The 27,713-nt window shown below is 42.3% G+C and overlaps 1 protein-coding gene across 2 annotated transcripts; it reads left to right on the top strand.

Moving 5' to 3' along the window:
• The first annotated feature begins 1,396 nt into the window (after positions 1–1,396).
• cib3 (calcium and integrin binding family member 3) lies at positions 1,397–27,562 on the top strand. 2 transcript variants are annotated; one of them, XM_060906326.1, is made up of 6 exons: positions 1,397–1,469; positions 1,796–1,830; positions 5,207–5,318; positions 9,264–9,411; positions 27,088–27,283; positions 27,476–27,562. In XM_060906326.1, exons 1-6 carry the CDS (start codon positions 1,419–1,421, stop codon positions 27,495–27,497), a joined length of 564 nt encoding a protein of 187 aa, XP_060762309.1. In that variant the 5' UTR covers positions 1,397–1,418; the 3' UTR covers positions 27,498–27,562. The 2 variants fall into 2 exon arrangements, with proteins under 2 accessions (XP_060762309.1, XP_060762310.1); XM_060906327.1 differs by lacking the exons at positions 1,796–1,830; positions 5,207–5,318 and having other exon boundaries at positions 1,419–1,469.
• Positions 27,563–27,713: the final 151 nt, after the last annotated feature.

The raw sequence follows: 27,713 nt of genomic DNA, 5'->3' as shown, positions 1-27,713 counted from the left end.
ATTTAGAGTCACCAGTTAACCTAACCTGCATGTCTTTGGACTGTGGGGGAAACCAGAGCACCCAGAGGAAACCCACGCGGACAACATGCAAACTCCACACAGAAAGGCCCTCGCCGGCCACGGGGCTCGAACCCGGACCTTCTTGCTGTGAGGCGACAGCACTAACCACTACACCACCGTGCCGCCCCACAACTCGAAGATAAACTTCACATCTCTATGCCACTGTGTAATATCCACTATGAATATCACCCCGGTGACAAGAACTTCTCATCTCATCTCATCTCATCTCATTATCTCTAGCCGCTTTATCCTTCTACAGGGTCGCAGGCAAGCTGGAGCCTATCCCAGCTGACTACGGGCGAAAGGCGGGGTACACCCTGGACAAGTCGCCAGGTCATCACAGGGCTGACACATAGACACAGACAACCATTCACACTCACATTCACACCTACGGTCAATTTAGAGTCACCAGTTAACCTAACCTGCATGTCTTTGGACTGTGGGGGAAACCGGAGCACCCGGAGGAAACCCACGCGGACACGGGGAGAACATGCAAACTCCACACAGAAAGGCCCTCGCCGGCCCCGGGGCTCGAACCCAGGACCTTCTTGCTGTGAGGCGACAGCGCTAACCACTACACCACCGTGCCGCCCTGACAAGAACTTGTATCTTTAAAACCAAATTCATTGTTGGTCGTGTCGCTTCTTTACATGCTTATGAGAATCAACTCTATTGATGTATAAACAATATAAACCTGAACAATGGCTATACACATTGATACAATGATACCAGTCACCCTTGGCATGGGTGCACCTCCTCAATAAACTCACAATGGCAAAGGAAATGGTGTGACCGCATGAATATTTCACAATCAGTTACTGTGCAATTGTCCCTGCATCAACACAATACGTTTAAATTCTGCATTCATCAGTTCTATATACAGTGTGTGTGTGTGTGTGTATATATATGTACATTTCATATTTTCCCATAACCTTAGGAAGGATGCAAGTAATTAGCTTTGACATCCAGGAGCCTACATAGCACTTTCATGATGCTTTGTGTTCCTGAACCCTCTTCTGTATTGTGACCCTGGGTAAACGTGTGTAACTTGACTCTGATCTGAGGCGTCACCCCCCCCAGTCCTCAGCAGGGGCACCGTGCCACTGGCACTCCCGCTGACCGACAGCACGCATTCACGTCCAAAAAGGGCCTGCCATTCAGGGCAATGAAAACGATGAAACGTGGCTATTATAGCGGAGACACAGTGGGATATCTGATCCACCTCTGTTCTTCCCAAGTCCTCATTATCGCATGCATTTCATAGCTGAAATATCTGCTCTGCATCTTTAATGTATTGCAGACAGACACTCCCAGAGTAAAACTGCGTTTTTGCATACCGTGCTTTACATCAAGGGGAAATGGGGAACAAGCAGACCATTTTCACGCCACAGCAACTGGACGCATATCAGGTCAGTCAGATTTCCATCACTCAAATCACTTGTGATCCTAGAATAACTTCTGTAACGTCCATAACCTCTGAACTGGAATGCAAGGTCGCTGTTGGTAGTGATAAAATTGTTTAAACATAATTATTAGTAGCAAGTGGCAAAAAGGTGTATATTCAGTAAATATATGGAGTTACATGGCATTACAACAATACTTCTTTACAATCTTTCAACTTAAAATGTCACTATGCTAATACTTAAGATCTTTAAATACCACAAATTTTGTTTACTGTTGAAATTCCAGTTTGAATATGAACAGCATCATTTGCATTTCCATTTTTGATTTACAGGACTGTACATACTTCACCAGAAAAGAAATTCTCAGGTAATTTTAATTATTTGTTATTCAGTAATCAACACTGTGCAAACGTTTTAGGCACCTTGATTTCATTTTTAAATTTTTTTTTATTTTTAGAAATTTTACCTTAATATACCTTAATTGTTTGTTTTATGCCTTTTGCACTACTGCGTCAGTAGAATTTCATTTTCCAAATATTCATTTTCAAAAAAAAAGTTGCAGAATGGTTTTCTTTTTTTTTGGAAGTAACAAATTTGTACTTGATCTAAACAATGTTTTAATAGTCTTGCTCTATGTCAGAAATATTATGGCTTGCTCTGTCCTTGACCTACGCTGTCAGAAGTAGGGGTACAGTTACAGTAGGAGTCCATTTCTGTCCTCCAAGGTAAAATCTACACTAATCTACCCCCCCAGGGGTAGACCTCAAGGTAACCATGTGTACCTTTTCAGGGACAAAAAGGTACATACACTGTGTGCACAATTATTAGGCAAGTTGTATTCCTGATGATTAATTTTATCGTTGAACAAATACAGTGCTCTCAGTCAATCCAAATTGTTAATAAACCTAAAACCAGAATGATTAACAAAGGAAAGGGGAGTTTAGGCATTCTCAGGGGAATATACAAGTGTGCAGAATTATTAGGCAACATTTAGTGTGCAGAATTATTATGCAACTAAATGAAAAGCTTAAAGTTTCCCATCTCACTTGTTTATTTTAATTTTCAGTGTAACAAATAAACAACTCAGAATTAACAAATAAACACTTCTAGCATTTCAAAAATATTCAGTGACCAATATAGCCACCCTTCTTTTCAATAACTGCCATGAGCCTTCCATCCAGTCTGTTAGTTTTTTGATTTGTTGACGATCAACTTTTTGTGCAGGAGCAACCATGGCCTCCCAAATGCTATTCAGAGTGGTGTATTGTCTTCCCTCGCTGTAAATCTCATGCTTAAGAAGGGGCCACAAGTACTCAATAGGGTTTAAGTCAGGTGAGGAAGGGGGCCATGTCATTACTTTGTCATCTTTAAGGCCTTTGTGGGCTCGCCAAGCAGTGGAGTACTTGGGTGCATGTGATGGTGCATTGTTCTGCATAACAATCATGGCCTTCTTGAATGATGCAGACTTCTTCCCATACCACTGCTTGAAGAATGTATCTTTTAGAAACTGGCAGTAGGTTTGGAAGTTGATGTTAAGTCCATCTTCAACCTGAAATGGTCAAACTAGCTCATCCTTAATAATAGCAGCCCATGCCATTACCCCTCCACCACCTTGCTGGTGTCTGAGTCAAAGTGCCCTGTGTCCATTAGTTATCCAGCTATGGGCCCATCCATCTGGTCTATCCAGAGTCACTCTCATTTCATCCGTCCATAAAACCTTTGGAAAATCTGTCTTCAGATATTTCTTGGCCCAATCTTGACATTTCAACTTGTGAGTCTTCTTTAGTGGTGGTCGTGTTTCAGCCTTCCTTACCTTGGCCATGTCTCTGAGCACCGAACACCTTGTCCTTCTGGACACTCCAGGTCGGTTGCAGTTCTAGAATATTGTGGCACTGGAGGATAATGGGTTCCTGGTAGCTTCATGTTTAATCCTTCTCAAGTCTTTTGCGGTTAATTTGTGTCTTTTCTTCTCCACACATTTTTTGCGACCCTGTTGACTATTTGCAACAAAACGTTTGATTGTTTTGTGCTCACATTTCTGTAGCTTAGCTATTTCAAGAGTGCTGCATCCCTCTGATAGGCATTTTACAATTTTTGTCTTTTCAGTGTCTGTTAAATCTCTTTTTTGGCCCATTTTGCCTGAGATAAAGAAGCTGCCTAATAATTATGCACACCTTAATATAGGGTATTAATGACTTTAGGTCACACCCTCCCTCATTACACAAATAAATACCACCTGAGAATGCTTAAATCCAATTAGCATTCAAGTGTATCTAGCTTGCGGTTGGAAAACATGCATAGAAATAATGGTAGGGTCAGAGTACTCACTTGCCTAATAATTGTGCACACAGTGTATATATTCCCAAGTAGGATATAAAAGGTACAAATAAGTACCTTCGAGGGTACTGACCCAGTGACAAGCCATTGTACCCCTAAAGGTACAATATTTAAATGGCTGGCGTTGAATGAAAAAAAAAGCCAACCAATATTATTATTATTATTATTATTATTATTATTATTATTATACATACACGTTCCTTTCGGGTGTTCAACTCTTTCAAAATTCTCTCAAAATCTTCCGTATTTAACTAAGCAAACCTGGCGGCCATGTTTCTTTACAAATTGTCACAGTCGCTTGCGAGTGCGGAAGTTTTACATCTCCAATGTGTCTCTTTTCCAGTTTTTCGATGTCTGTTGGTATGTTTTTCTCTTGTGCATATGTGTGAAGAATATATAATGAAGCCTTTTGGGTGTTCAACGCATCTTTCTCTTTCCCGGCCAACAAAGAAATGCTTCTGCGCATGTGCAGCAGAAAACCTTCTCCTTGAATATTCGCATCAGCTCCGATGTTTGTTTGACGTCATGTTGTCTTGACAACCATGCAATATCGTAAACCATATTAAATGCTTCATATTCATTCTCCATTAGATAGAGTGACATAATACACGTAGAATAAGCGATATACTAACGATATTGCATGCTGTCGAGCCAAGTGAATGAAACCCGCTAGAAGGGAATAGAACACGTTTTGCGTACAGATGCTTTACACTAGGTACTTGTAGGAAAGTCACTGTCTTGTAGTTTGTTTTGTTCTACATCAGGCTCACATTTCCATTCATGAATGCACCCAATGTGGGAAATACACTATGGTGTGGTGACTGAGAGCATTTTAAAGCCGTGATATGCATGAACTCGTCTATTCGGTTTCCTTTTGTAATGAGAACATTTCCATGCACTGTAGCTTATAAAGAACTCCTTTCGGCATAAACCCATGTCCTTCACGTTACTTCAATCAATATTTCTACTCTGTGTCATGCCAATATAACATGGTTATAAAATACCAAGAGTTCAAGAGTGTCATACCAATATGATGACATGGTTATAAAATACCAAGAGTTCAAGAGTGTCATACCAATATGATGACATGGTTATAAAATACCAAGAGTTCAAGAGTATCAAGATTTAGATATGTGATTAAAGGGACGCCATGCAGAACTAACCTTTGACAACTTTTTTTATGATGATCTTGTTGACTAGAAGGTAGAGTAAGATTTTATTGAACAATTTCAGCCATACTTAGGCAAAGAAGAACAATATCTGGAGAAATATTGGAAATGTTTCGGAAAAAAATGTCAATGAGCAAAGCGAAACGGTGGAGCCAAATGTCCTGATTGAGTTCTCATCAGTAAAAAAGGACACAGGATAAGGAATAATTTTCTTAATTATTACTTTCTTTTTACCAGGCTCTTTCATCGGTATCGTGATTTGGCCCCACAGCTCGTTCCGCTCGACTACACCACCCAGCCAGATGTGCGCCTGCCCTATGAGCTGATTGGCAGCATGCCAGAGCTGAAGGTACAGTATCCAGGCCTCCTATTGCACCGACACTACACACTGCACCACTCGTTCCGTGTTCCTTATCAATTATGAATCTGCTACTAATTGATCGCAGCCTTTGAGAGGTTGCGTGTCATCAGATCCCCCTGAACTTGAGAAAGCCTCAACTTATGGACTCTGTTGAAGTGCAAGCCCATTACACGCCACTTCACACAGCATTATTTACATTGTTCAGTTGGTTATCTGTCACAATAGGAACCAGGGATCATAATTTTTGAACCTATCCACCAATAATCCGGTCTTCTTCTTCAGGCTATTTCTCACATGGTATGGGGTCACCGGTACTAATCCATGCCCTCCAATACCTTCTGTCAGTTGCCATTTCCTCTGTCACTCCAGCAGCTTTCATATCTTCTTTGACACAATCTTGTAGACGTCGTTTTGGTCTACCTCTCCTTCCGATGGACATCTCTCTCTCTTTTTCCAACATACCCAGGGTCACCCCTTAACACATGTCTATACATTCTTAGCCTTGTTTCCATGAGTTTTCCACTCAAAGGCCCCACTCCTAACTTTTGTCTTACCACTTCATTCCGTACCTTGTCCAGTTTAATCAGACCAAGAGAGAATCGCAGCATCTTCATCTCCGCCATGTCCATCTACTTCTCTTATGCCTTGGTGACTGCCACTGCCTCCATTCCATATAGCATTGTTGGCCTGATAACAGTTTTGTAGAGTTTCCCTTTGACTTTTGGGGCTACCTTTTTGCTGCACATGATGCTAGTCACTTTTCTCCAGCTGTTTCAACCAGCCTGGATCCTTTTGACCACTTCTTCCATCTTCTTGTACAGTTGACCCCAAGTACTTATTATCTACCAAATAAATATTTAAAAGTGTTTATGATATATGTTTAAGCCATCAGTATATACAGTATATATGGGGGAGCTATGGACTAATGGTTAGACAAGTAGCTTTGGGACCAAAAGGTTGCTGGTTCAATTCCATGAACCAACAGGAATGGCTGAAGTGCCCTTGAGCAAGGCATCTAACCCTCAATTGCTCCCCAGGCTGCTCTGGGTATGTTGTACGTCGCTCTGGATAACAGTGTCTGTTAAATGCCTGTAATGGAATGGAATGGAATATACACCAGCTTGTACTTAACCCAAATGAAGTGGGGAAAAATCTGTACATATAAATGACTCACTGAAACTGGGCAGTTGGCAATTGGAAAAAGACCTGATGATGTTTTTTCCTCCTTCAACTGTCCAGTTTTGGAGAGCCTGTATCGAATGTCGCTTCAGATTCTTGTTGTTGGCTGACACAATTTGAACCCAATGTCGTCTTCTCCTGTTGTACCCATGTACCTTAAAGTTCAATGTGTTGTGCATTCTGAGATCCTTTTCTGCTCACCATGGTTGTAAAGAGTGTTTAATTGAATTGCCATAGTCCTCCAATCATGTTGAACCAGTCTTGAACCAGTCTCCTCTACATTTTCTCATCCACAAAGTGTTCCCACCCCCTAAAAAAATGCCTCTTACTGGATGTTTTTTTTTTTTTGTAGGTGCTAAAGAAGGCAACCGGACTTGCTTGAAATCCTTGAAGATGTTTCACCTCTCATCCAAAAGGCTTCTTCAGTTCTGTCTGTCTAATGGGGAGTTCCAGGTATTTATCCTTTAGTGGACCCAAAGCAACCCTAAGGAGAGTCGTTGAGGTCACATGGGTCGTTGACCCTCTCAATCATCCTGTAGGTTGTTAGGGTCACCAGAGGCCAGGTGTGAATGGCGTTAGCAGCCTAGAGGGTTGTTAGGGTGATCTGTGGATACCTGGAACTCCCCACTAGTCAGACAAAACCGAAGAAGCCTTTCAGAGGAGAGGTGAAACGTTTTCAAGGATTTCAAGCAAGTCCAGTTGCCTTCTTTAGCACCTACGGTTTACGATGACCTGGATGACTGCGAACCATCACAGACAGATGTGTGTTGTGGGTTTTTTTTTTGTGTGTGTTCCACATTATTCTCGGTAAACATCCAGGTGTGAAAATCCTAGGAGATCAGCAGTTTCTGAAATACTCAAACCAGCCTGTCTGGCTCTAACAACCATGCCACAGTCAAATTTAGTTTATATTTTGTGTTTCAACTGAGAAACGCCTGCTTCTTCCGAATATGAAATATGGTAAACTTGGTAAGGAAAAGTTGTAACCTTTTCTATCACACCAAAAACCACTAAAATTACAGTTCTGTCATCTGTTCTTTTGTGAAATTTATGGACAAAGTATGTTACTTTTGGTTTCTCCTCTAAAGGCAAAAAAAGGATGTTAGAGTAAAGAATCCACCTTGTATGCATTCATTAGACCTGCAACTGTTTCACATGCACCTTCTCAATCACTTCTGATGATTTGTAACAGATGTGTCAGTGAAGTGGCAATCACCTGGCACAGCATGTCTGGCCTAGAAAAAATTCAGGCCCAGCCTCAGCCTCACTTCTTCATACCATTCTGTGTACTTTTTCTCATGCTCATTGGTGGTCCTGTTGCACTTGCTTCCTCAAACGTCCAAAATAACCCACTTTAAGATATCTGTGAAGAATCTGTCATCCAGGTACATAGTAATCTGTGGTTGGTTGAAGAGAGCAACTGGACTTGCTTGAAGATTCTTGAAAACGTTTCGCCTCTCATCCTAAAGGCTTCCTCAGTTCTGTCTGACTAAAGGGAGTATCCAGTATTTATCCTCTCATGGATCATCATAGAATCCGAATCAGAATGCTGATGGCTGCATTGTAGGTGGCTGATAAAAGATGTCATAGACACCCACCTCTGTTCAGTGATGGTCGTTCCAGGTTGACAAAAATGAAAGATCCTCTCTGGCTAAGATGTCTGCCAGAGATGTTTTCTGGAAGTCCTCTCATACTCCCGCACCAGTAGAAGGGATCTCATCCCAAAGTGCGTAGAAACATATCTGTGAAGAATCTCAGTCATCCAGGTACATAGTAATCTGTGGTTGGTTGAAGAGAGCAACTGGACTTGCACTTTGGGATGAGATCCCTTCGACTGGTGCGGGAGTATGAAAGGACTTCCAGAAAACTGGCAGACATCTTAGCCAGAGAGGATCGTTCATTTTTGTCAACCTGGACCAACCATCATTGAACAGAGGTGGGTGTCTATGACATCTTTTATCAGCCACCTACAATGCAGCCATTAGCATTCTGATTCGGATTCTATGATGATCCATGAGAGGATAAATACTGGATACTCCCTATTAGTCAGACAGAACTGAGGATGCCTTTAGGATGAGAGGCGAAACGTTTTCAAGAATCTTCAAGCAAGTCCAGTTGCTCTTTTCAACCAACCACAGATAACCCACTTTAAGCAATTCATTAACAGCAAATAATTTTCACTTGGATGCCAAAATGAAACCTTACAGTATGTTTATCGCCTATGATCTTTCCCCCCGTGCTAGTTCATTTACACCTGCAGCTCCTGAGGAGACGTCTTTATGTCTCATCTCATCATCTCTAGCCGCTTTATCCTTCTACAGGGTCGCAGGCAAGCTGGAGCCTATCCCAGCTGACTACGGGCGAAAGGCGGGGTACACCCTGGACAAGTCGCCAGGTCATCACAGGGCTGACACATAGACACAGACAACCATTCACACTCACATTCACACCTACGGTCAATTTAGAGTCACCAGTTAACCTAACCTGCATGTCTTTGGACTGTGGGGGAAACCGGAGCACCCAGAGGAAACCCACGCGGACACGGGGAGAACATGCAAACTCCGCACAGAAAGGCCCTCGCCGGCCACAGGGCTCGAACCCGGACCTTCTTGCTGTGAGGCAACAGCGCTAACCACTACACCACTGTGCCGCCCACGTCTTTATGTCAATTTTGAAAAGTGTTTTGCGGTTGTGGTTTTGGCGTGATTTAAAAATGATGACTTTTTTTTCTGTGATTGTCTATGCCTTATTCAGGATAACCCATTCAGGCAGAGAATCGCTGAAGTTTTTTCAGAGGATGGAGAAGGAAACATGACTTTAGACGATTTCTTGGATATGTTCTCAGTGCTGAGTGAAATGGCACCGAGGGATCTGAAGGCCTACTACGCATTCAAAATCTATGGTCAGGAAACAGTTCAACCCAGGTTACAGTACACACACACACCATGCCAAATATTTCAGAAGCCATTGTATCTGTGGTCTCATCATTAATGATAAGTCGTTTAAGGTGACTATAGGTCAGAGATGCATGTACAGGAGCAGAGATCATCAGCTTTCTATTGTGATAATCGTGTACAGGCCAGCTGACAGTACTTTAAAGCAAGGTGTAAATAATGCACAAGTTTATTAGAGCATGGTCTATCTCCAAACAGAACACACTGTGTTTGTGTGCCTGAGGCTATCTAATTAAACCGACTATCAGATTAGGACATTTTACAGCAGCACATGCTCTATGGCTTCAGAAGGTCAAGAGAAAGCTTTCATTTATTATTTAGACAGTAAACAAAAGGAGCTCTGCTACGGGGGCGACCAATGGAAACAGAAGTCCCAATACCAGTTATGTATTTAATTTAATCAAACTGTAACAATGCAGTGGAAACCATGGCAAAAATCCACAATAGATTTCATTTCATATATGGAGGCTATTACACGGTCGCACAAAGATATGAAGTTTATCTTCGAGTGGTGAATGTAGATATCACGAGTGAGCGAATCGAACGAGTGATATATTTTTCAACACGAGAAGATAAACTTCATATCTTTGCGCCACCATGTAATGTTCTTTATATTATATGGACATGTCCACAAAAAAATACACAAGTTAATCCAAAGAAGTTTAATTTTGAACCGGTTCACCATTTTGACAACACACGTCCAGTCAGCAGGAAAACACTGGGAGTGATGTCATCAGAGTGAAATATCAGGATTTATTATTCATACAGGACACTTTTTCGATGGAATAAAACCATGTGTTCTATTCCCTTTGAGCAGATTTCATTCATTTGGTTTGATAGCGTGCAATATTGTTAGCATTTCACTTATCCTACGTGTATTACGTCACTCTACCCAATGGAGAATGAGCATTGAATAGGGTTTACGATATTGCATGGTTGTCAAGACAACATGACGCCACATGTCGGAGACGTAAAACTTCCGCACTAGCGAGCGACTGTGACAATTTGTAAACAAACAAACACGGCCGCCAGGTTTGCGTCGTTAAATACGAAAGATTTTGATAGAATTTTGAAAGAGAAAGACGCGTTGAACACCTGAAAGGAATGTGTATGCATGTATAATAATAATAATAATGGCTTTTTTCGTGGTATATCAGATATATTCAATTCAGCTAGCATGATACTGAACTCCTCTTCGACTCATTCAATATCATGCTAGCTGAATGGAATATATCTGATATACCACTCAATGCCAGCCAATGTTATTTAAATAAGTCACTCAGATCCGCAATGTATTTCGTATGAAAAATGCGAGTTTTTCAACACGAGAAGATAAACTTCATATCTTCAAGCCGACATGTGAGTTTCTTTTTATTATTATAGACACATTCACAAACAAAAAGTACCCAAATTTATCAGAACAATTCATCGATTTCCTCATGAGTGACATATAGAAAAATGTCACAGTTATAGTTCTCAATGTCCCGGATGAAGCTCGTATGAAAAATACAAGTGGCATATTTCCCACACTTGTGTCCATATAATATATATATGTTATTTACCAGCTGTGAGGTCAGTATCGTGAAATACCGTGACCGAGGTCTTGAAAGTACTGAGCGAGGCCCTCTGGGCCGAGGTCAGTATTCAAGGCCGAGGTCACGGTATTTCACCATATGGACCGACCTTAAGCTGGTAAATAATATATTAATTTTTTTCTTTACCAAATTCTAACAGAAAACGAGAGCGCCCAAAAAGGAAAACCGAGCCAAGCCGCCATTTTGAATCCTCATTCACGGCTGTAATGCAAATGGCTTCCTCCTCGGTATACAAGTGCACTTCCATGGCAGGAAGAAAACTACATTTTGCCACCTGTGTAGTCCCCTATTTATACAAATAGGAGTCATTCAGGATTCAGCCATGTTTTTGCTCGGCATTAGCAACAGTTACAGGTTCTTAGCTTTCTCCTGAAATGTTTTCTTTTATTTCTTTTTCCTCAGAGTAGTAAAACTCGCTTTCGCTGTGAAGACTGCCGTTATCGTTATCCATGATGTAAAATTAATGCTATTCTCCTGAGAAATGCTGGCAAAAATTTATAAGATTTTTGGTAATCTTATGAATAAATCTTATTAAAAAAAAGATAAATGTTGACAAAAAATGCTACTATGTTTGTTGTTGTGAACGAGTGAGTCACCAGAGGTCCATAACTGGGGTCCGTAACCGGGGTCCTTATCTTAGGATACGGACCCGCTCGCCAGCCAATCAGAGCACAGGATTTGATGGAAACCGGACCGCGAAAAAAATATAGTAATACTGACAATTCCCTTCATCCTAAATGAAGATAATCAGCCTAGACCTGGTTGTTGCCTTTAATTTAGGTTTGCACTGTAACTACAAAGCTAACATACAGTCAAAGTAAAAAGTATGTGAACCCTTTGGAATTATCTGGTTTTCTGTATGCATTGGTAATAAGTGATCTGATCTTCATCCAAGTCACAGGTACTGATATACACAATGAGCTTAAGCCAATAACACACACAAATTCTACTTTTCATGACTTTATTATACAAATACATTCAACATTCACAGTAGTGGTGGAAAAAGTAAGTGAACCTTTGGATTTAATAACTGGTTGACCCTCCTTTGGCAGCAATGACCTCAACCAGGAGCTTCCTGTAACTGCAGACCAGACCTGCACATCGTGCAGGGGGAATTTTAGCCCATTCTTCCCTGCAGAACTGCCTTAACTCTTCCATATTCTTGGGTTGTCTGTGTATGGCTGTCTTCAAGTCATTCCACAGCATCTCAATAGGATTGAGATCTGGGCTCTGACTAGGCCACTCCAAAAGGCGGATTTTGTTCTTCTGAAACCATTGTGCTGTGGCTTTGCTGCGATGTTTGGGGTCATTGTCCTGTTGCATCACCCAGCCTCTTCTGGACTTCAGTTGACGGACAGACACCCTCACATTATCCTGGAGAATTTGTTGATAAATTTGGGAATTCATTTCCCCCTCAATGATGGCAAGCTGTCCAGGCCCTGATACAGCAAAGCAGGTCCAAATCGTGATGTTCCCTCCACCATACTTTACTGTAGGGATGATGTTTTGATGTTGATATGCAGTGCCCTTTTTATGCCAAATGGAGTTCTGCTTGTTCCTCCCAAATAGTTCAATTTTGGTTTCATCACTCCATAAAACATTTTCCCAGTACCATTGTGGAGTGTCCAAGTGCTCGTTTGCAAAATTCAGGCGTGCAGCAATGTTGGCTTCCTTCTTGGCGTCCTGCCATGGACTCCTTTCTTGTTCAATGTTTTTTGTATTGTTGAATTATAAACAGAGATGTTAGCCAGTTCTAATGACATCTTTAAGTCTTTCGCTGTCACTCAAGGGTTCTTCTTTACCTCATTAATGATTTTGCGGTGTGCTCTTGGGGTCATCTTGGCAGGGCACCCACTTCTAGGCAGAGTAGCCATAATACCTAATCGTCTCCATTTATAGACAACTTGCCTGACAGTAGACTGATGAATACCTAAAGTCTTTGAGATGACTTTGTAACCCTTTCCAGCCTTATGTAAGTTAACAATTCTTGATCTTAGGTCTTCAGATAGCGCTCTTATGTGAGGTGTCACGCCCAGCTTGGTCATGCTGAGAGTGCTTACTCCACCTTTTTGATATATTAATCTTGAACTTGTTCTCTCTCCCCCTCCCGACCTTTAGGAGGAGCTGTTTGGTATTTTGTCACTTTGGCCAAACAGGCGGAACAGTTCAAATACAGCCTATGGCTGTCAGGTTGGAGGGCGTGCTTTGCTGGCATTTTGGTTTGGTTGTTTGGCTGTGTGCTGTTCAGGCCTTCACTGGGAGAAGGCCTGCCCAGCGCATGTTTTCCTTTGTTCTTTCTCATTTTTCTTCTTTTTATTATTATTATTTAATTAAAATACTGCTAAAATTGGAACAACTGTGTGGACTCCTTTTTATGTTATGGTCACTTGAGCCTAGTGGTCGTAACAGAGGTATGATTCCCATCTGGATATGCTTCTTGTCAAAAGTTCAAACTCAAACTTTTCAGGGGTTTTTATCTCATCTCATCTCATCTCATTATCTCTAGCCGCTTTATCCTTCTACAGGGTCGCAGGCAAGCTGGAGCCTATCCCAGCTGACTACGGGCGAAAGGCGGGGTACACCCTGGACAAGTCGCCAGGTCATCACAGGGCTGACACATAGACACAGACAACCATTCACACTCACATTCACACCTACGGTCAATTTAGAGTCATCAGTTAACCTAACCTGCATGTCTTTGGACTGTGGGGGAAACCGGAGCACCCGGAGAAAACCCACGCGGACACGGGGAGAACATGCAAACTCCACACAGAAAGGCCCTCGCCGGACCCGGGGTTCGAACCCAGGACCTTCTTGCTGTGAGGCGACAGCGCTAACCACTACACCACCGTGCCGCCGGGGTTTTTATCAATTAAAGTAATTCTAGGCCACACCTCTGAACTCATTTCATTAAATGGAACCCAGGTGTGCTAAATTCTGACTGCAATGAGCTTTTTAAAAAGTCATTAGCTTAGGGTTCACTTATTTTTTCCAACCTTCAGTTTCACAGTTTGAATGATTTATTCAATATGGTCAAACATTCTTTGAAAATCTGTGTATCTTTAGTTATAGGAGACTGTCTTAGTTCATTATTGTGACTTGCATGAATATATGACCATGTTTTATATGGGAATTAGACATAAATTCCAAGGGGTTCACAAACTTTTTATTTTGACAGTAGTTAGCAAGTTTGTTGGCTCCTTTGATCTCGAAAGATCATGGTGATCTGTGCCAGGGTTCATCCATCAGTTGTCGAGTTGCAGCGCCTAGTATGACCGTATAGGCCAATGCGTGAGCCGCACGGTCTGCTACAGTTGCTGCAGGCGAAGTTGCTTGGCCGGGTGTCTGTTGATGCCGTCTGCAGTCTCCGCTGTCATCGGAGCCTCCTCTCCCCCCACCGGGTCTCTCTCCTTTCCTCGGCTTCCCCAATGACGGCCTTGGTGGTGGACCGCCAGCTGGCACGGTCTGAGGCCGCCGTCTCCAGGTCTACGGGGTTGAAGCCGCCTGCCCTCGGGTCGTGCTTGCACACGTCCTTGTAGCGTAGTGCGGGTCGTCCTGTGGCTCTGGAGCCTGTGGCCAGCTCACCATACAGCACGTCCTTTGGGATGCGGCCGTCGTCCATGCGGCTGACGCGGCCTAGCCAGCGCAGGCGTCTCTGGGTCAGCATGGCAAACATGCTGGGCATCTCTGTTAGCAAGTTTACAACTGTTGTTTTAGCAGTGTACAAACTGCATAACTAATTCATCAAACTAACCTGAAAACTGCATCAAATTGTTCAGTAAGTCTGATTTTCAGGTGTCTGGCACCATTTGATACCATGAATATTATAACAATTAATGAATATGACTTTAAAATCCTTTTAGAAATCTTGTCAGGTTAGCCATTTAGCCATCTGTGGGTGGTAAAAGAGAGCAACTGGACTTGCTTGAAGACTCTTGAAGACGTTTCACCTCTCATCCGAAAGGCTTCTTCAGTTCTGTCTGACTAATAGGGAGTACCAGGTATTTATCCTCTCATGGATGAAAAGCAATCCTAAAGTGTCGTTGAGTCATCCTGTTGGTGTGGGTCACTGGGGGCTGGGTGTGAACGGCCTCGAGAGTCGTTGGGGTGATCAATGGATTGTCGGTTCTCTCTGTCCTCCTGTGAGTCACTGAAAACAGCTGGGTTTTGGTGTGCATTCAGTTGTCTGGGAAGTGTGCCAAGGACTGCATTGTAGGTGGCTGATAAATGATGTCTTATGGGGCTTTTCCACTACCAACGCGGCTGAGTTGGGCTGAGCCGGCAGCGGTGCTGAGTTGGGCTGAGTCGAGCTGAGTGGGGCTGTTGGGGTTGCATTTCGACTACAACCGCGCTGAACCGTGCTGGCTGGAAGTGGGTGGACACATTGGGTGGAGTTAGCGAAAGTGGGTGGACGTCACGTGATGTCGTTAGGCGGCGCAAACAGTGACATCAGTGACCTTTTAAGCGGTAGTCTCACGACCTGGATAGTAAACAATAAACTGGCTGGCCTTTCCTCGCTTAGGTTGGTCTTCCATCTTCTAGTTTTCTGATCTTCTTCGTCTTCTTTGTCGTAATTCTTCTTCTTCCGGGTTTACGGTGTTTACAGATCCCAGCGTGCTTGCGGGGCGTGTGTGGGCATGTGAGGACACTCCTCCTCACCAATCAGTGCACAGGGGAGTGTCTCCTCATGCCCCTAGCCCCACTCGGCTCGGTTGAGCTCACTTCAGCCCTACTCCAAAACCGTGTGAGTTTTGGGTGCTGAGTAAGGCTGAAGTGAGCTCAGTCGTGCTGCTCTGAGGTAGTCGAAACGTGAGCCGTGTTGGGCTGAAGTAAGCTGAAGTGAGCTGAAAAAGGGTAGTGGAAAAGACCCATTAGACCACCACCTCTGTTCAGTGATGGCTGTTCCAGGTTGACAAAAATGGCTTCTTTAACTCCTCGCTCATACCAACGATCCTCTCTGGCTAAAATGCGTACGTTGCAATCCTGAAATGAGTGTCCTTTGTTGTTAAGATGAAGATAGACAGCAGAGTCCTGGCCAGAGGAACTGGCTCTCCTGTGTTGAGCGATGCGCCTGTGACCCACACCAACAGGATGACTCAACGACACCTTAGGATTGCTTTTCATCCATGAGAGGATAAATACCTGATACTCCCTATTAGTCAGACAGAACTGAAGAAGCCTTTCGGATGAGAGGTGAAACGTCTTCAAGAATCTTCAAGCAAGTCCAGTTGCTCTCTTTTACCACCCACAGTTTACTATGACCTGGATGACTGAGAATCTTCACAGCTGTTTAGCCATCTAGCTAGCATTAGCAATAAGCTACACATGATACTTGTGAATATATCCTCTCAGAGATTTTGTCTGCGAAGTCATGTTAGCTAACTCTCTAGCTTTGTCATTGAACTGCTCTGATTCAGATTATAATAGATTTAATTTCAGTTATATATTTAACTTGGACTTACTCTGCTATTTCCTTGAAACATTTCTGTATTAATATTGTTACTAAACCGAGGAGTGTGTGTGTTGTTTTAGGGATGCTAATCTGATTTTTTTTTTTTAACCTCCATATGCTAGTTAGCTTGTAGCTCTAATACACAGCTTTGGACAGACACCATGCATCTATTGGATGAGTGATTTGTATTTGGGGTGTTTGAAGGAACTTTAAATAATTGTGTTAAAAATTACTGCTGGATCATTTTTAGGTATGCTGTAAAAATTATAGCAGATTTCATTAGATGTACCGCACTTTCCATTACATTTTTATCAGTATATTTTATGTTAGGAATAAAACATATGGTGTATGTTGTTATAGAAAAAGCAAACCCATCCAAACTGGGAATCCAGCATTGCTCTGGTGTATCAGGATATCAATATAACAATGTTCATGATTTATTTCATATGCTATTATACATACATGTGGATACCTGACCATAAAACTCATACGTGCTTGTTGAACATCATCCTGTTCCAAAGGCATGGCATTTAATATGGGGGTGTTCACTTGGGTTGAGGTCAGGATAGTGATGGGGACGAGACCGCCTATGCCGAGTCCGAGTCAAGACCGAGTCTTTGAAGGGTCAAGACCGAGTCCGTTGGTTTTCAAATACAGTCGAGTCCAAGTCAAGACCGAGTCTTTGAGGAAGCAAGTCCGAGTCGAGACCGAGTCCTTTAGGAGTCAAGACCAAGTCGAGACCAAGACCATAAAAACATGTCAGTTTTCCTATTCATGATTTAATATCACCCCAGTTAATAATCAACAGTTAGGCCTACAGACTAAGCTAGATTGGGAATTGTTTATAGGAGCAGTCTTAACGTCTTAATATGGACAATGCTTTTACTATCATTAAAAAAATCCCCACCACATGCATCATCTTCTGCCTATTTTTCTAAACTGCTTCAACAGTGCTGCTCTGTCATCAACATATTAAGCCCACCCTGACTTTGAATCATAGTTAGGACATGCAGAGCAAATTCAAATTTTCTAGTGGTATGTCGAAATTAGTAAGCTTAGCTACTTATTAACACTTTCCAATATTTCCCAATTTTAATCATTTTGACAATACACTAGAATTCAGTTTCTTTTAAAACTTTATTCCCCCATAATACACACAAACATTACATAAACACAATTGCACTGTGTAATGCAGTTAATGACTAAGATACTGACTCTTTTACACCCCCCTCCCCTTCCACAAACACACACACCCAAATACACACACACACACACACACACACACACACACACACACACATAGTGTAAATCACACTACGTCACACTGCTGTTAACAACTATGTTCTATGTACAGTGGGTCAAAAAAGTATTTAGTCAGCCACCAATTGTGCAAATTCTCCCACTTAAAAAGATGAGAGAGGCCTGTAATTTTCATCATAGGTACACTTCAACTATGAGAGACAGAATGGGGGGAAAGAATCCAGGAAATCACATTGTAGGATTTTTAATGAATTAATTGGTAAATTCCTCGGTAAAATAAGTATTTGGTCACCTACAAACAAGCAAGATTTCTGGCTCTCACAGACCTGTAACTTCTTCTTTAAGAGGCTCCTCTGTCCTCCACTCGTTACCTGTATTAATGGCACCTGTTTGAACTCATTATCAGTATAAAAGACACCTGTCCACAACCTCAAACAGTCACACTCCAAACTCCACTATGGCCAAGACCAAAGAGCTGTCAAAGGACACCAGAAACAAAATTGTAGACCTGCACCAGGCTGGGAAGACTGAATCTGCAATAGGTAAGCAGCTTGGTGTGAAGAAATCAACTGTGGGAGCAATTATTAGAAAATGGAAGACATACAAGACCACTGATAATCTCCCTCGATCTGGGGCTCCACGCAAGATCTCACCCCGTGGGGTTAAAATGATCACAAGAATGGTGAGCAAAAATCCCAGAACCACACGGGGGGACCTAGTGAATGACCTGCAGAGAGCTGGGACCAAAGTAACAAAGGCTACCATCAGTAACACACTACGCCGTCAGGGACTCAAATCCTGCAGTGCCAGACGTGTCCCCCTGCTTAAGCCAGTACATGTCCAGGCCCGTCTGAAGTTTGCTAGAGAGCATTTGGATGATCCAGAAGAGGATTGGGAGAATGTCATATGGTCAGATGAAACCAAAATAGAACTTTTTGGTAAAAACTCAACTTGTCGTGTTTGGAGGAGAAAGAATGCTGAGTTGCATCCAAAGAACACCATACCTACTGTGAAGCATGGGGGTGGAAACATCATGCTTTGGGGCTGTTTTTCTGCAAAGGGACCAGGACGACTGATCCGTGTAAAGGAAAGAATGAATGGGGCCATGTATTGTGAGATTTTGAGTGAAAACCTCCTTCCATCAGCAAGGGCATTGAAGATGAAAAGTGGCTGGGTCTTTCAGCATGACAATGATCCCAAACACACCACCCAGGCAACGAAGGAGTGGCTTCGTAAGAAGGATTTCAAGATCCTGGAGTGGCCTAGCCAGTCTCCAGATCTCAACCCCATAGAAAATCTTTGGAGGGAGTTGAAAGTCCATGTTGCCCAGCGACAGCCCCAAAACATCACTGCTCTAGAGGAGATCTGCATGGAGGAATGGGCCAAAATACCAGCAACAGTGTGTGAAAACCTTGTGAAGACTTACAGAAAACGTTTGACCTCTGTCATTGCCAACAAAGGGTATATAACAAAGTATTGAGATGAACTTTTGTTATTGACCAAATACTTATTTTCCACCATAATTTGCAAATAAATTCTTTAAAAATCAGACAATGTGATTTTCTGGATTTTTTTTTCTCATTTTGTCTCTCATAGTTGAAGTGTACCTATGATGAAAATTACAGGCCTCTCTCATCTTTTTAAGTGGGAGAACTTGCACAATTGGTGACTGACTAAATACTTTTTTGCCCCACTGTATGTTATTAACCCCCCCAAGTCCCCAGAACACGAACATGTATATTTTTTAAACACACAGTTCTTAACACATGAACAGCATGCAGTTACAAGTACAACTAGAGACGAGAGCAAACTGTGCCTGAGACGGGACCGATGTGGTCTCATAATGAATCCACCTTGGCTAAAAACGAGTGCAATGGGCACTGAAGACGCCGGCAGTTTCATGGCCAGCATGTGGATTTGAGGAATACAGTCTTGGTGTTTGGCCCAAAAGTGAAGAGCATTGTAACCTCTACAGCAAAATCTTAAATTTCACATAGTAAAAAGTTCAGCCACCTAGCCAGCCCACTACTCCTTTCACTGCAGAGCAATCTTAGGGCCCGTTTACAAGAGGACGCTGTCGGGTAAAAACGACTAAATATTTTATCGGAAGTGCCTTTCGTCTACACGGGGACGGCGTTTCCGAGGCTGAAAAACGGAAAAAATTGAAAACGCCTTCCAGAGTGGATAAGTTAAAAACAGCCCCCGTTGCATATCCGTCTAAACTACCCAATACGCGAAACTCTGCTCGGATCTGCTCACATCGGGTACGCGTTTATGTCATACATATGTCATATACTGTACATGCCAGCCCGGGAAGTAAGAAAGTAAGTAAAAAAGTAAGAGCATGTCTGATTACATCGATCCAACGGACCTTCAGGCTGCTCTGGCAGCTTTAATAAACGTCCAGGAGTCCTTCGAACATCTATACCGAATCTGCACATATACCGTTAATGAACAGAGGCGGGTATAGCATGCTCTTACTTTTTTACTTACTTTCTTACTTACCATAGCCAGAGTAGTCAAAGTTTTCGCGGCGCAGATGTGCAGATCAGACAAGACAGAAGACGTTGCGCATGCGTGCAGACATAGCGGAGGTCTTTCACAGCACCACCTAGCTGCCTGGCATGCACATCCAATTGAATTCCACACATTTATGCGTCACCGTATAGACGCAGATTTCCTCCTTGAAAACGGTCGTGTAGACGCGGAAAAAAGTGAGAACGAAAACGGACTTTTGCATTTTTGTTTCAGACCGTCCCCGTGTAAAGTGGGCCTTAATGATGGAAATCACATTAGGCTACCTACCCGAAATTATTAGCCTATGTCTACACACTGCTGAATGTTGTAACGAAGGCTTTATGTAACAATATTAATGTAGATTAACAATTAAACAAGATGCAGATGTTGTAGATGTTGACTAATTTTTATCAACAAACTGTATGGAGACAGAGGAAGCAGAGCCTGTCTTGTTGTCTTACACACAAGCACTAAAATAACCTCCCTATGTAGCCTAATATATAATTCAAGTAATATTCAACTCGACACGACACTGAGTGCCCTAATCAAGACAACTACCAAGTGTGGAACTCAGACGAACAACTAAATGTATTCTGCTCCTGCTCGTGTGTGTGGCTACAAGCTCGGCAGATAGATAACATGTTTCCCAAGGAAAGCAGGACGCCGAAATTCTCTTCAAAGCTTTACTTAAGACTCACTGTAAAACTGTAAAGCAGACATACAAAATATATCTTGGTATTCGTTTCCTGAGTGCATTTACGAGACACTGTACATTAAAAATGAATAGAAACCGATTGGTTAGCTTAAAGCTAACGTCTATGGAGAAATCCATATAGATGCTAATGGCTAGCATTCACAAACAAACTAATTGAGTAGCTAAATGGGCACTTGACGTTAAACATTCAACACTTCACACTGATAAAATAGAATGTCCCTGACACCATCTAAGAGAAATTTGTTTATGGTATTCTCCTGCTTAAGCCTTTCCCCTAACTGTCTAATGTGTTAATGAGACAACTTACAGTTCACCGGCCCGTCCACACGAGTACGCGGCCTCACCCAATACGCTGTCGTTTTGAAAAAAATCTCCGTAAACACGGCATCGTTTCCAGAAATATCTGCGTCCACACGGATTCACTGGAAACGACCCAAGACGCTGTAGTACATATGCCAGGCCTGTATGTGGCGCTGTGATGCCGCCACACCAATACACTAAAACCGGAAGAGAAGCCATGGAGCATGCGTATAAAGGTCATGCGCTGTTTACAAACAATGTTGTTCTCCATGTTCTTTTGTTGCTCCTCGCAGTAATATAAAAGCAGAAGGTTTTGTTGTAGCAGCCGTAATAGACTGAGTTGTTTCTGCAGTACGAGCACAAGCCTGTAGTCCGCCATTGTTGTTGTTATGACGCGTCTAGCGGCGGCGGCGGCTGAGGTTAAAGGTTAGAGAGGCGGGGCTTATACGTCATCGTTTCTGAAAAAATCCGCATTCGCCGTCCAGATGACTCCGGGCTATCCGGCGTTTTAGGATTTTCCCACTCTGGGACCCGTTTTCAAAAAATACCGGTTTCACACCTCGAAAAAGCCAGATCCGTCTGGACGCGAGGCCGAAACGATAAAGTATTTATGTGGATTCGACAAAAACATACTCGTGTGGACGGGCCCCACATCTCTGCTCTCAAGTTGGACTATTTGGTCAAGTAGATAGCTATGATAGCTCTGGGTGGCAGAAAAAGACACCAGTGGTGGCTTTTTTTTTTTAGCAACTCAAAATACCATCTATGCCATTATAATGTAAAACTAACAGCTTTATTTCAAACACACTTTCTACTCAGGCAAGGTTAGGTGAAGCACGAATACAGTGGTGCTTGAAAGTTTGTGAACCCTTTAGAATTTTCTATATTTCTGCATAAATATGACCTAAAACATCATCAGATTTTCACACAAGTCCTAAAAGTAGATAAAGAGAATCCAGTTAAACAAATGAGACAAAAATATTATACTTGGTCATTTATTTATTGAGGAAAATTATCTAATATTACATATCTGTGAGTGGCAAAAGTATGTGAACCTTTGCTTTCAGTATCTGGTGTGACCCGCTTGTGCAACAATAACTGCAACTAAACGTTTCCGGTAACTGTTGATCAGTCCTGCACACCGGCTTGGAGGAATTTTAGCCCATTCCTCCGTACAGAACAGCTTCAACTCTGGGATGTTGGTGGGTTTCCTCACATGAACTGCTCACTTCAGGTCCTTCCACAACATTTCCATTGGATTAAGGTCAGGACTTTGACTTGGCCATTCCAAAACATCAACTTTATTCTTCTTTAACCATTCTTTGGTAGAACGACTTGTGTGCTTAGGGTTGTTGTCTTGCTGCATGACCCACCTTCTCTTGAGATTCAGTTCATGGACAGATGTCCTGACATTTTCCTTTAGAATTCGCTGGTATAATTCAGAATTCATTGTTCCATCAATGATGGCAAACTGTCCTGGCCCAGATGCAGCAAAACAGGCCCAAACCATGATACTACCACCACCATGTTTCACAGATGGGATAAGGTTCTTATGCAAGAATGCAGTGTTTTCCTTTCTCCAAACATAACACTTTTTATTTAAACCAAAAAGCTCTATTTTGGTCTCATCCATAGACAAAACATTTTTCCAATAGCCTTCTGGCTTGTTCACATGATCTTTAGCAAACTGCAGACGAACAGCAATGTTCTTTTTGGAGAGCAGTGGCTTTCTCCTTGCAACCCTGCCATGCACACCATTGTTGTTCAGTGTTCTCCTGATGGTGGACTCATGAACATTCACATTAGCCAATGTGAGAGAGGCCTTCAGTTGCTTAGAAGTTACCCTGGAGTCCTTTGTGACCTCGCCAACTATTACACGCCTTGCTTTTGGAGTGATCTTTGTTGGTCGACCACTCCTGGGGAGGGTAACAATGGTCTTGAATTTCCTCCATTTGTACACAATCTGTCTGACTGTGGGTTGGTGGAGTCCAAACTCTTTAGAGATGGTTTTGTAACCTTTTCCAGCCTGATGAGCATCAACACTTTTTCTGAGGTCCTCAGAAATCTCCTTTGTTTGTGCCATGATACACTTCCACAAACATGTGTTGTGAAGATCAGACTTTGATAGATCCCTGTTCTTTAAATAAAACAGGGTGCCCACTCACACCTGACTGTCATCCCATTGATTGAAAACACCTGACTCTAATTTCACCTTCAAATTCACTGCTAATCCTAGAGGTTCACATACTTTTGCCACTCACAGATATGTAATATTGGATCATTTTCCTCAATAAATAAATGACCAAGTATAATATTTTTGTCTCATTTGTTTAACTGGGTTCTCTTTATCTACTTTTAAGACCTGTGTTAAAATCTGATGATGTTTTAGGTCATATTTTTGCAGAAATATAGAAAATTCTAAAGGGTTCACAAACTTTCAAGCACCACTGTATGTTAGCGAACATAGCATAGCTCAACAAATACATTACTGCACTCACCTGTCAGGATGACTTCTTCTAACGTGCCGATGGAATTTAGAAGTTGTGCCATAGGTTTCAGTTATCGATGTGTTGCAGAATTTGCACCGCGCTGTGTGCTTTTTCTTCAAATCTTTTCCGGTAAACGTTTTATGGTTCTCATCTCATCTCATCTCATCTCATCTCATTATCTCTAGCCGCTTTATCCTGTTCTACAGGGTCACAGGCAAGCTGGAGCCTATCCCCGCTGACTATGGGCGAAAGGCGGGGTACACCCTGGACAAGTCGCCAGGTCATCACAGGGCTGACACATAGACACAGACAACCATTCACACTCACATTCACACCTACGCTCAATTTAGAGTCACCAGTTAACCTAACCTGCATGTCTTTGGACTGTGGGGGAAACCGGAGCACCCGGAGGAAACCCACGCGGACACGGGGAGAACATGCAAACTCCACACAGAAAGACCCTCGCCGGCCACGGGGCTCAAACCCGGACCTTCTTGCTGTGAGGCGACAGCGCTAACCACTACACCACCGTGCCGCCCAGTTTTATGGTTCTGAAAGGCGAATTTGATGATGGCAGACTTATTGCTCATCTTGCCGCCACTCTGTGATCACACCAGGCAGCAACTGAAGTGAAGTCACTGACACTGACCTACTGACACTCACCGGCAGAATCTTTGCATTGCACCATGGGATGTCATTTTCAAATAATGCCCGTCAATATTGCGTTTTATTATTATTGTTGTGTTTTTTTTTATATGAACATAAAAAAAATGTGTTGGTCTCGAGGACTCGGTCTGAAATTACAAGTCCTTCTCCTCCCACTGTGGTCCGAGACCGAGTCAAGACCGAGTCTTTGAAGGAACAAGTCTGAGACGAGTCCGAGAAAGCAGAAATCGGTCTCGAGACCGGACTCGAGTACTACATCACTAAGTCAGGGATTTGTACAGGACACTTAAAGTGCATATTCTGGACCAATTTCGTTTGTTTTTTATATGAAAGTATGTCCCTTTACACACTCATCCAGAAGGGTAATTTTGCACAAGGCCATCTGTCTACAGCAAAAAAAAATTAAAATAAAAAAACGCGTCTGGAAAAATCCCAAGGGAGTCTGGAGCCAGATTTGTGATGTCACCTGTGGAAGCGCCAGCAGGCTGCGAGAGCTTTGCACAGTTTCAGTGCACAGCCTGTGTAGACCAAGTTTAGCAGCTAGCGATTTTGCACTGAAATATGGAATTGTCACCTGAGCGCAATGTTATTTCACCTTTGGATGAAGAATATAAGGGCGGCACGGTGGTGTAGTGGTTAGCGCTGTCGCCTCACAGCAAGAAGGTCCGGGTTCGAGCCCCGTGGCCGCCGAGGGCCTTTCTGTGTGGAGTTTGCATGTTCTCCCCGTGTCCGCGTGGGTTTCCTCCGGGTGCTCCGGTTTCCCCCACAGTCCAAAGACATGCAGGTTAGGTTAACTGGTGACTCTAAATTGAGCGTAGGTGTGAATGTGAGTGTGAATGGTTGTTTGTGTCTATATGTGTCAGCCCTGCGATGACCTGGCGACTTGTCCAGGGTGTACCCCGCCTTTCGCCCGTAGTCAGCTGGGATAGGCTCCAGCTTGCCTGCGACCCTGTAGAACAGGATAAAGCGGCTAGAGATAATGAGATGAGATGAAGAATATAATGAGATGTCAGAATTGGGGCTTCATCTGTTTGGATTTGATGATGATTCAAGTAGTGAAGACGACGGAGACAACACCGGGAATGTAAATAATACGGTCGTTTTCTCATAAACAAACATAGGATTCAGAAGGAGGCGTCCCGCACGTGACATCACGAAAATCAATGTTTGCCAGGAAATCCAAATGCCAAGTTTTTTCAGAGGTGGACCAATTCGCCTCAAATGGCTTGATTTCAACTGAATTTTTCTGGTATTGTGCAAGGTAAAAAAAATTGCGCAAAATGTGACAGATATTTGACCAAAGTTTAATATAAAATAGGAGAATTACATTGATCTTGCTCCTGAATTTACCCGTGATATGCACTTTAAGTTCTTCCATTCCAACCTTGGTAAACTGTCTTCATGGAGCTCACTTTGTGCACAGAGGCATTGTCATGCTGGAACAGGTTCGGGGGTTTGGGCCTGTATTTCCTGAGGGTAAAGTGTCATGATACAGCACACACAAAGGCATCCTAGACAATCATGTGCCTCCAACATTGTGGCAACATTTAAGGAACGCCTACATATATAGGGGTCATGGTCAGGTGTCCACAAACTTTTGACCATAGAGTGTAACTTTTCACAGGAACTCAAATGAGCTCGTTGTAGGCGTGTAATGATTCACCCAATTCATGATTCTATTCTAGATATTGAGTTCAAAATGCAATTTTCCTACTTTTTTTTTTTGGGGGGGGGGGATTAAATTTTATTACAAAAAAAAATAATCGCAACATTTTCCTATTCTTTATCAGCTTAAATATTCCTAGGTTTCCTCTTCTTAATAACCAGCAATGATTATTTGCCCACATTTGTAAAAGCTGGAGTAAAATAATAGCCTATAAGCTAAAATATTCCTTGATTTTAAAAAAAGAAGCCTGAACAAGTACGCCTTTTCTTCATGAAATTTTATGGACGTTTGTACTTCCTCCATTTGCTTCTCATTTCTTTAGTTTTTGGCAGTCTGTAAAAAGAGGGCTCTGGTTTCTTGTTAAACCAATTTGTACAATCCTACAACAGCTTTTTCACAACTGTACAATAGTTCTGCTTTTTTGTGGCATTCGAGCTATGTTACTTCCACATAGAGTGAATTCCACAATTTAATATAAGTATATAATTATATACTTATATATACACACGTGTATATATAGAGTCTACCTGTAATGTGCAATTTTTCAGAGCCTCTCAATAAGGCAATTTTTCTATACTTTTTCATGGTAGATAATGCAAATAGCCCTCTGTATTTAATCCTTCGTTTGTCTATTTTTATTATTTCAGTTTTATTTATCTGTTTGACATTTTTCTTGCTACTGTAACACGTGAATTTTCCCGATGTGGGATGAATAAAGTGAATCTAATCTAAGTCTCTTGCATTCCTACTATTCTGTTATTGTGCTCTCTGCTGTCTAAACACAATTACAGTCTGATAATCACAATTCATTTATTTCATCAACTTGAAGTCATAAATTTGGATCACGATTTATCGTCGCACAATATCATTACATGCCTAGCTCATTGCATTAAGGGGGAAACCCCTCCCCCACCTGTTCCATGAGTTTACATTGTGCATTTCATTTTTCCCATCTTTCCTTAAGACTTTAACAACGATGACTTCATTTGTAAATCAGACCTGGAGAAGACTTTGAACAAGCTTACACGCAATGAGCTGACCGAGGATGAGGTGAGGATGGTGTGTGAAAAGGTCCTCGACGAAGCGGATATGGACAACGATGGCCGTTTGTCACTGGAGGATTTCCAGCACATGATCGTGAGAGCACCAGACTTCCTCAGGTTAGAGCTACTGCACATGTAAGGCTCAAGAACAGAACTGGGACTAATGTGCATCACCTCTGTATAGTTATTATTCCAGTGGCCTCATTTATTTGTGAACAATTAAACAGATTCCTACTTGGGTATTTAAACGTAATGAAAATCAGCTCCGAGATCAATTTAAGCCTAACTGGACGTCTCATTTCTTTCTAGCACGTTCCATATCAGAATATGACATCTTTGAGGACTAAACAGAGAAGACAAAGCTCTCCATTTACCAAACAAAATCACCACAGGAAACTGAAGCTGAGATGGAGGAAATGCATCACCTGACCTTAGAACAGTTTGTGATGCATCAAACCAAGATGTTGCACTTCCTCGGTCTACGTCGTGTTTTAAGTTCCTTTTTTTTTTTAAATAATTATTTCAATGCAACTTTTGTTTAATGAAA

The sequence above is a fragment of the Neoarius graeffei genome, chromosome 23 (genome assembly GCF_027579695.1).
Source record: "Neoarius graeffei isolate fNeoGra1 chromosome 23, fNeoGra1.pri, whole genome shotgun sequence".
NCBI classification, from domain to species: Eukaryota; Metazoa; Chordata; class Actinopteri; order Siluriformes; family Ariidae; genus Neoarius; species Neoarius graeffei.
Note: the sequence above shows the minus strand (reverse complement) of the source record. Positions and strands in the feature narration are given on the sequence as shown.

Excerpts from the sequence above, each read along its gene's own strand:
- cib3 (XM_060906326.1), top strand. The coding sequence starts at position 1,419 with ATGGGGAACAAGCAGACCATTTTCACGCCACAGCAACTGGACGCATAT. Across the intron at positions 1,831-5,206 it reads ACCAGAAAAGAAATTCTCAG|GCTCTTTCATCGGTATCGTG; the intron begins GTAATTTTAATT and ends TCTTTTTACCAG. Across the intron at positions 9,412-27,087 it reads CTACGCATTCAAAATCTATG|ACTTTAACAACGATGACTTC; the intron begins GTCAGGAAACAG and ends TCTTTCCTTAAG.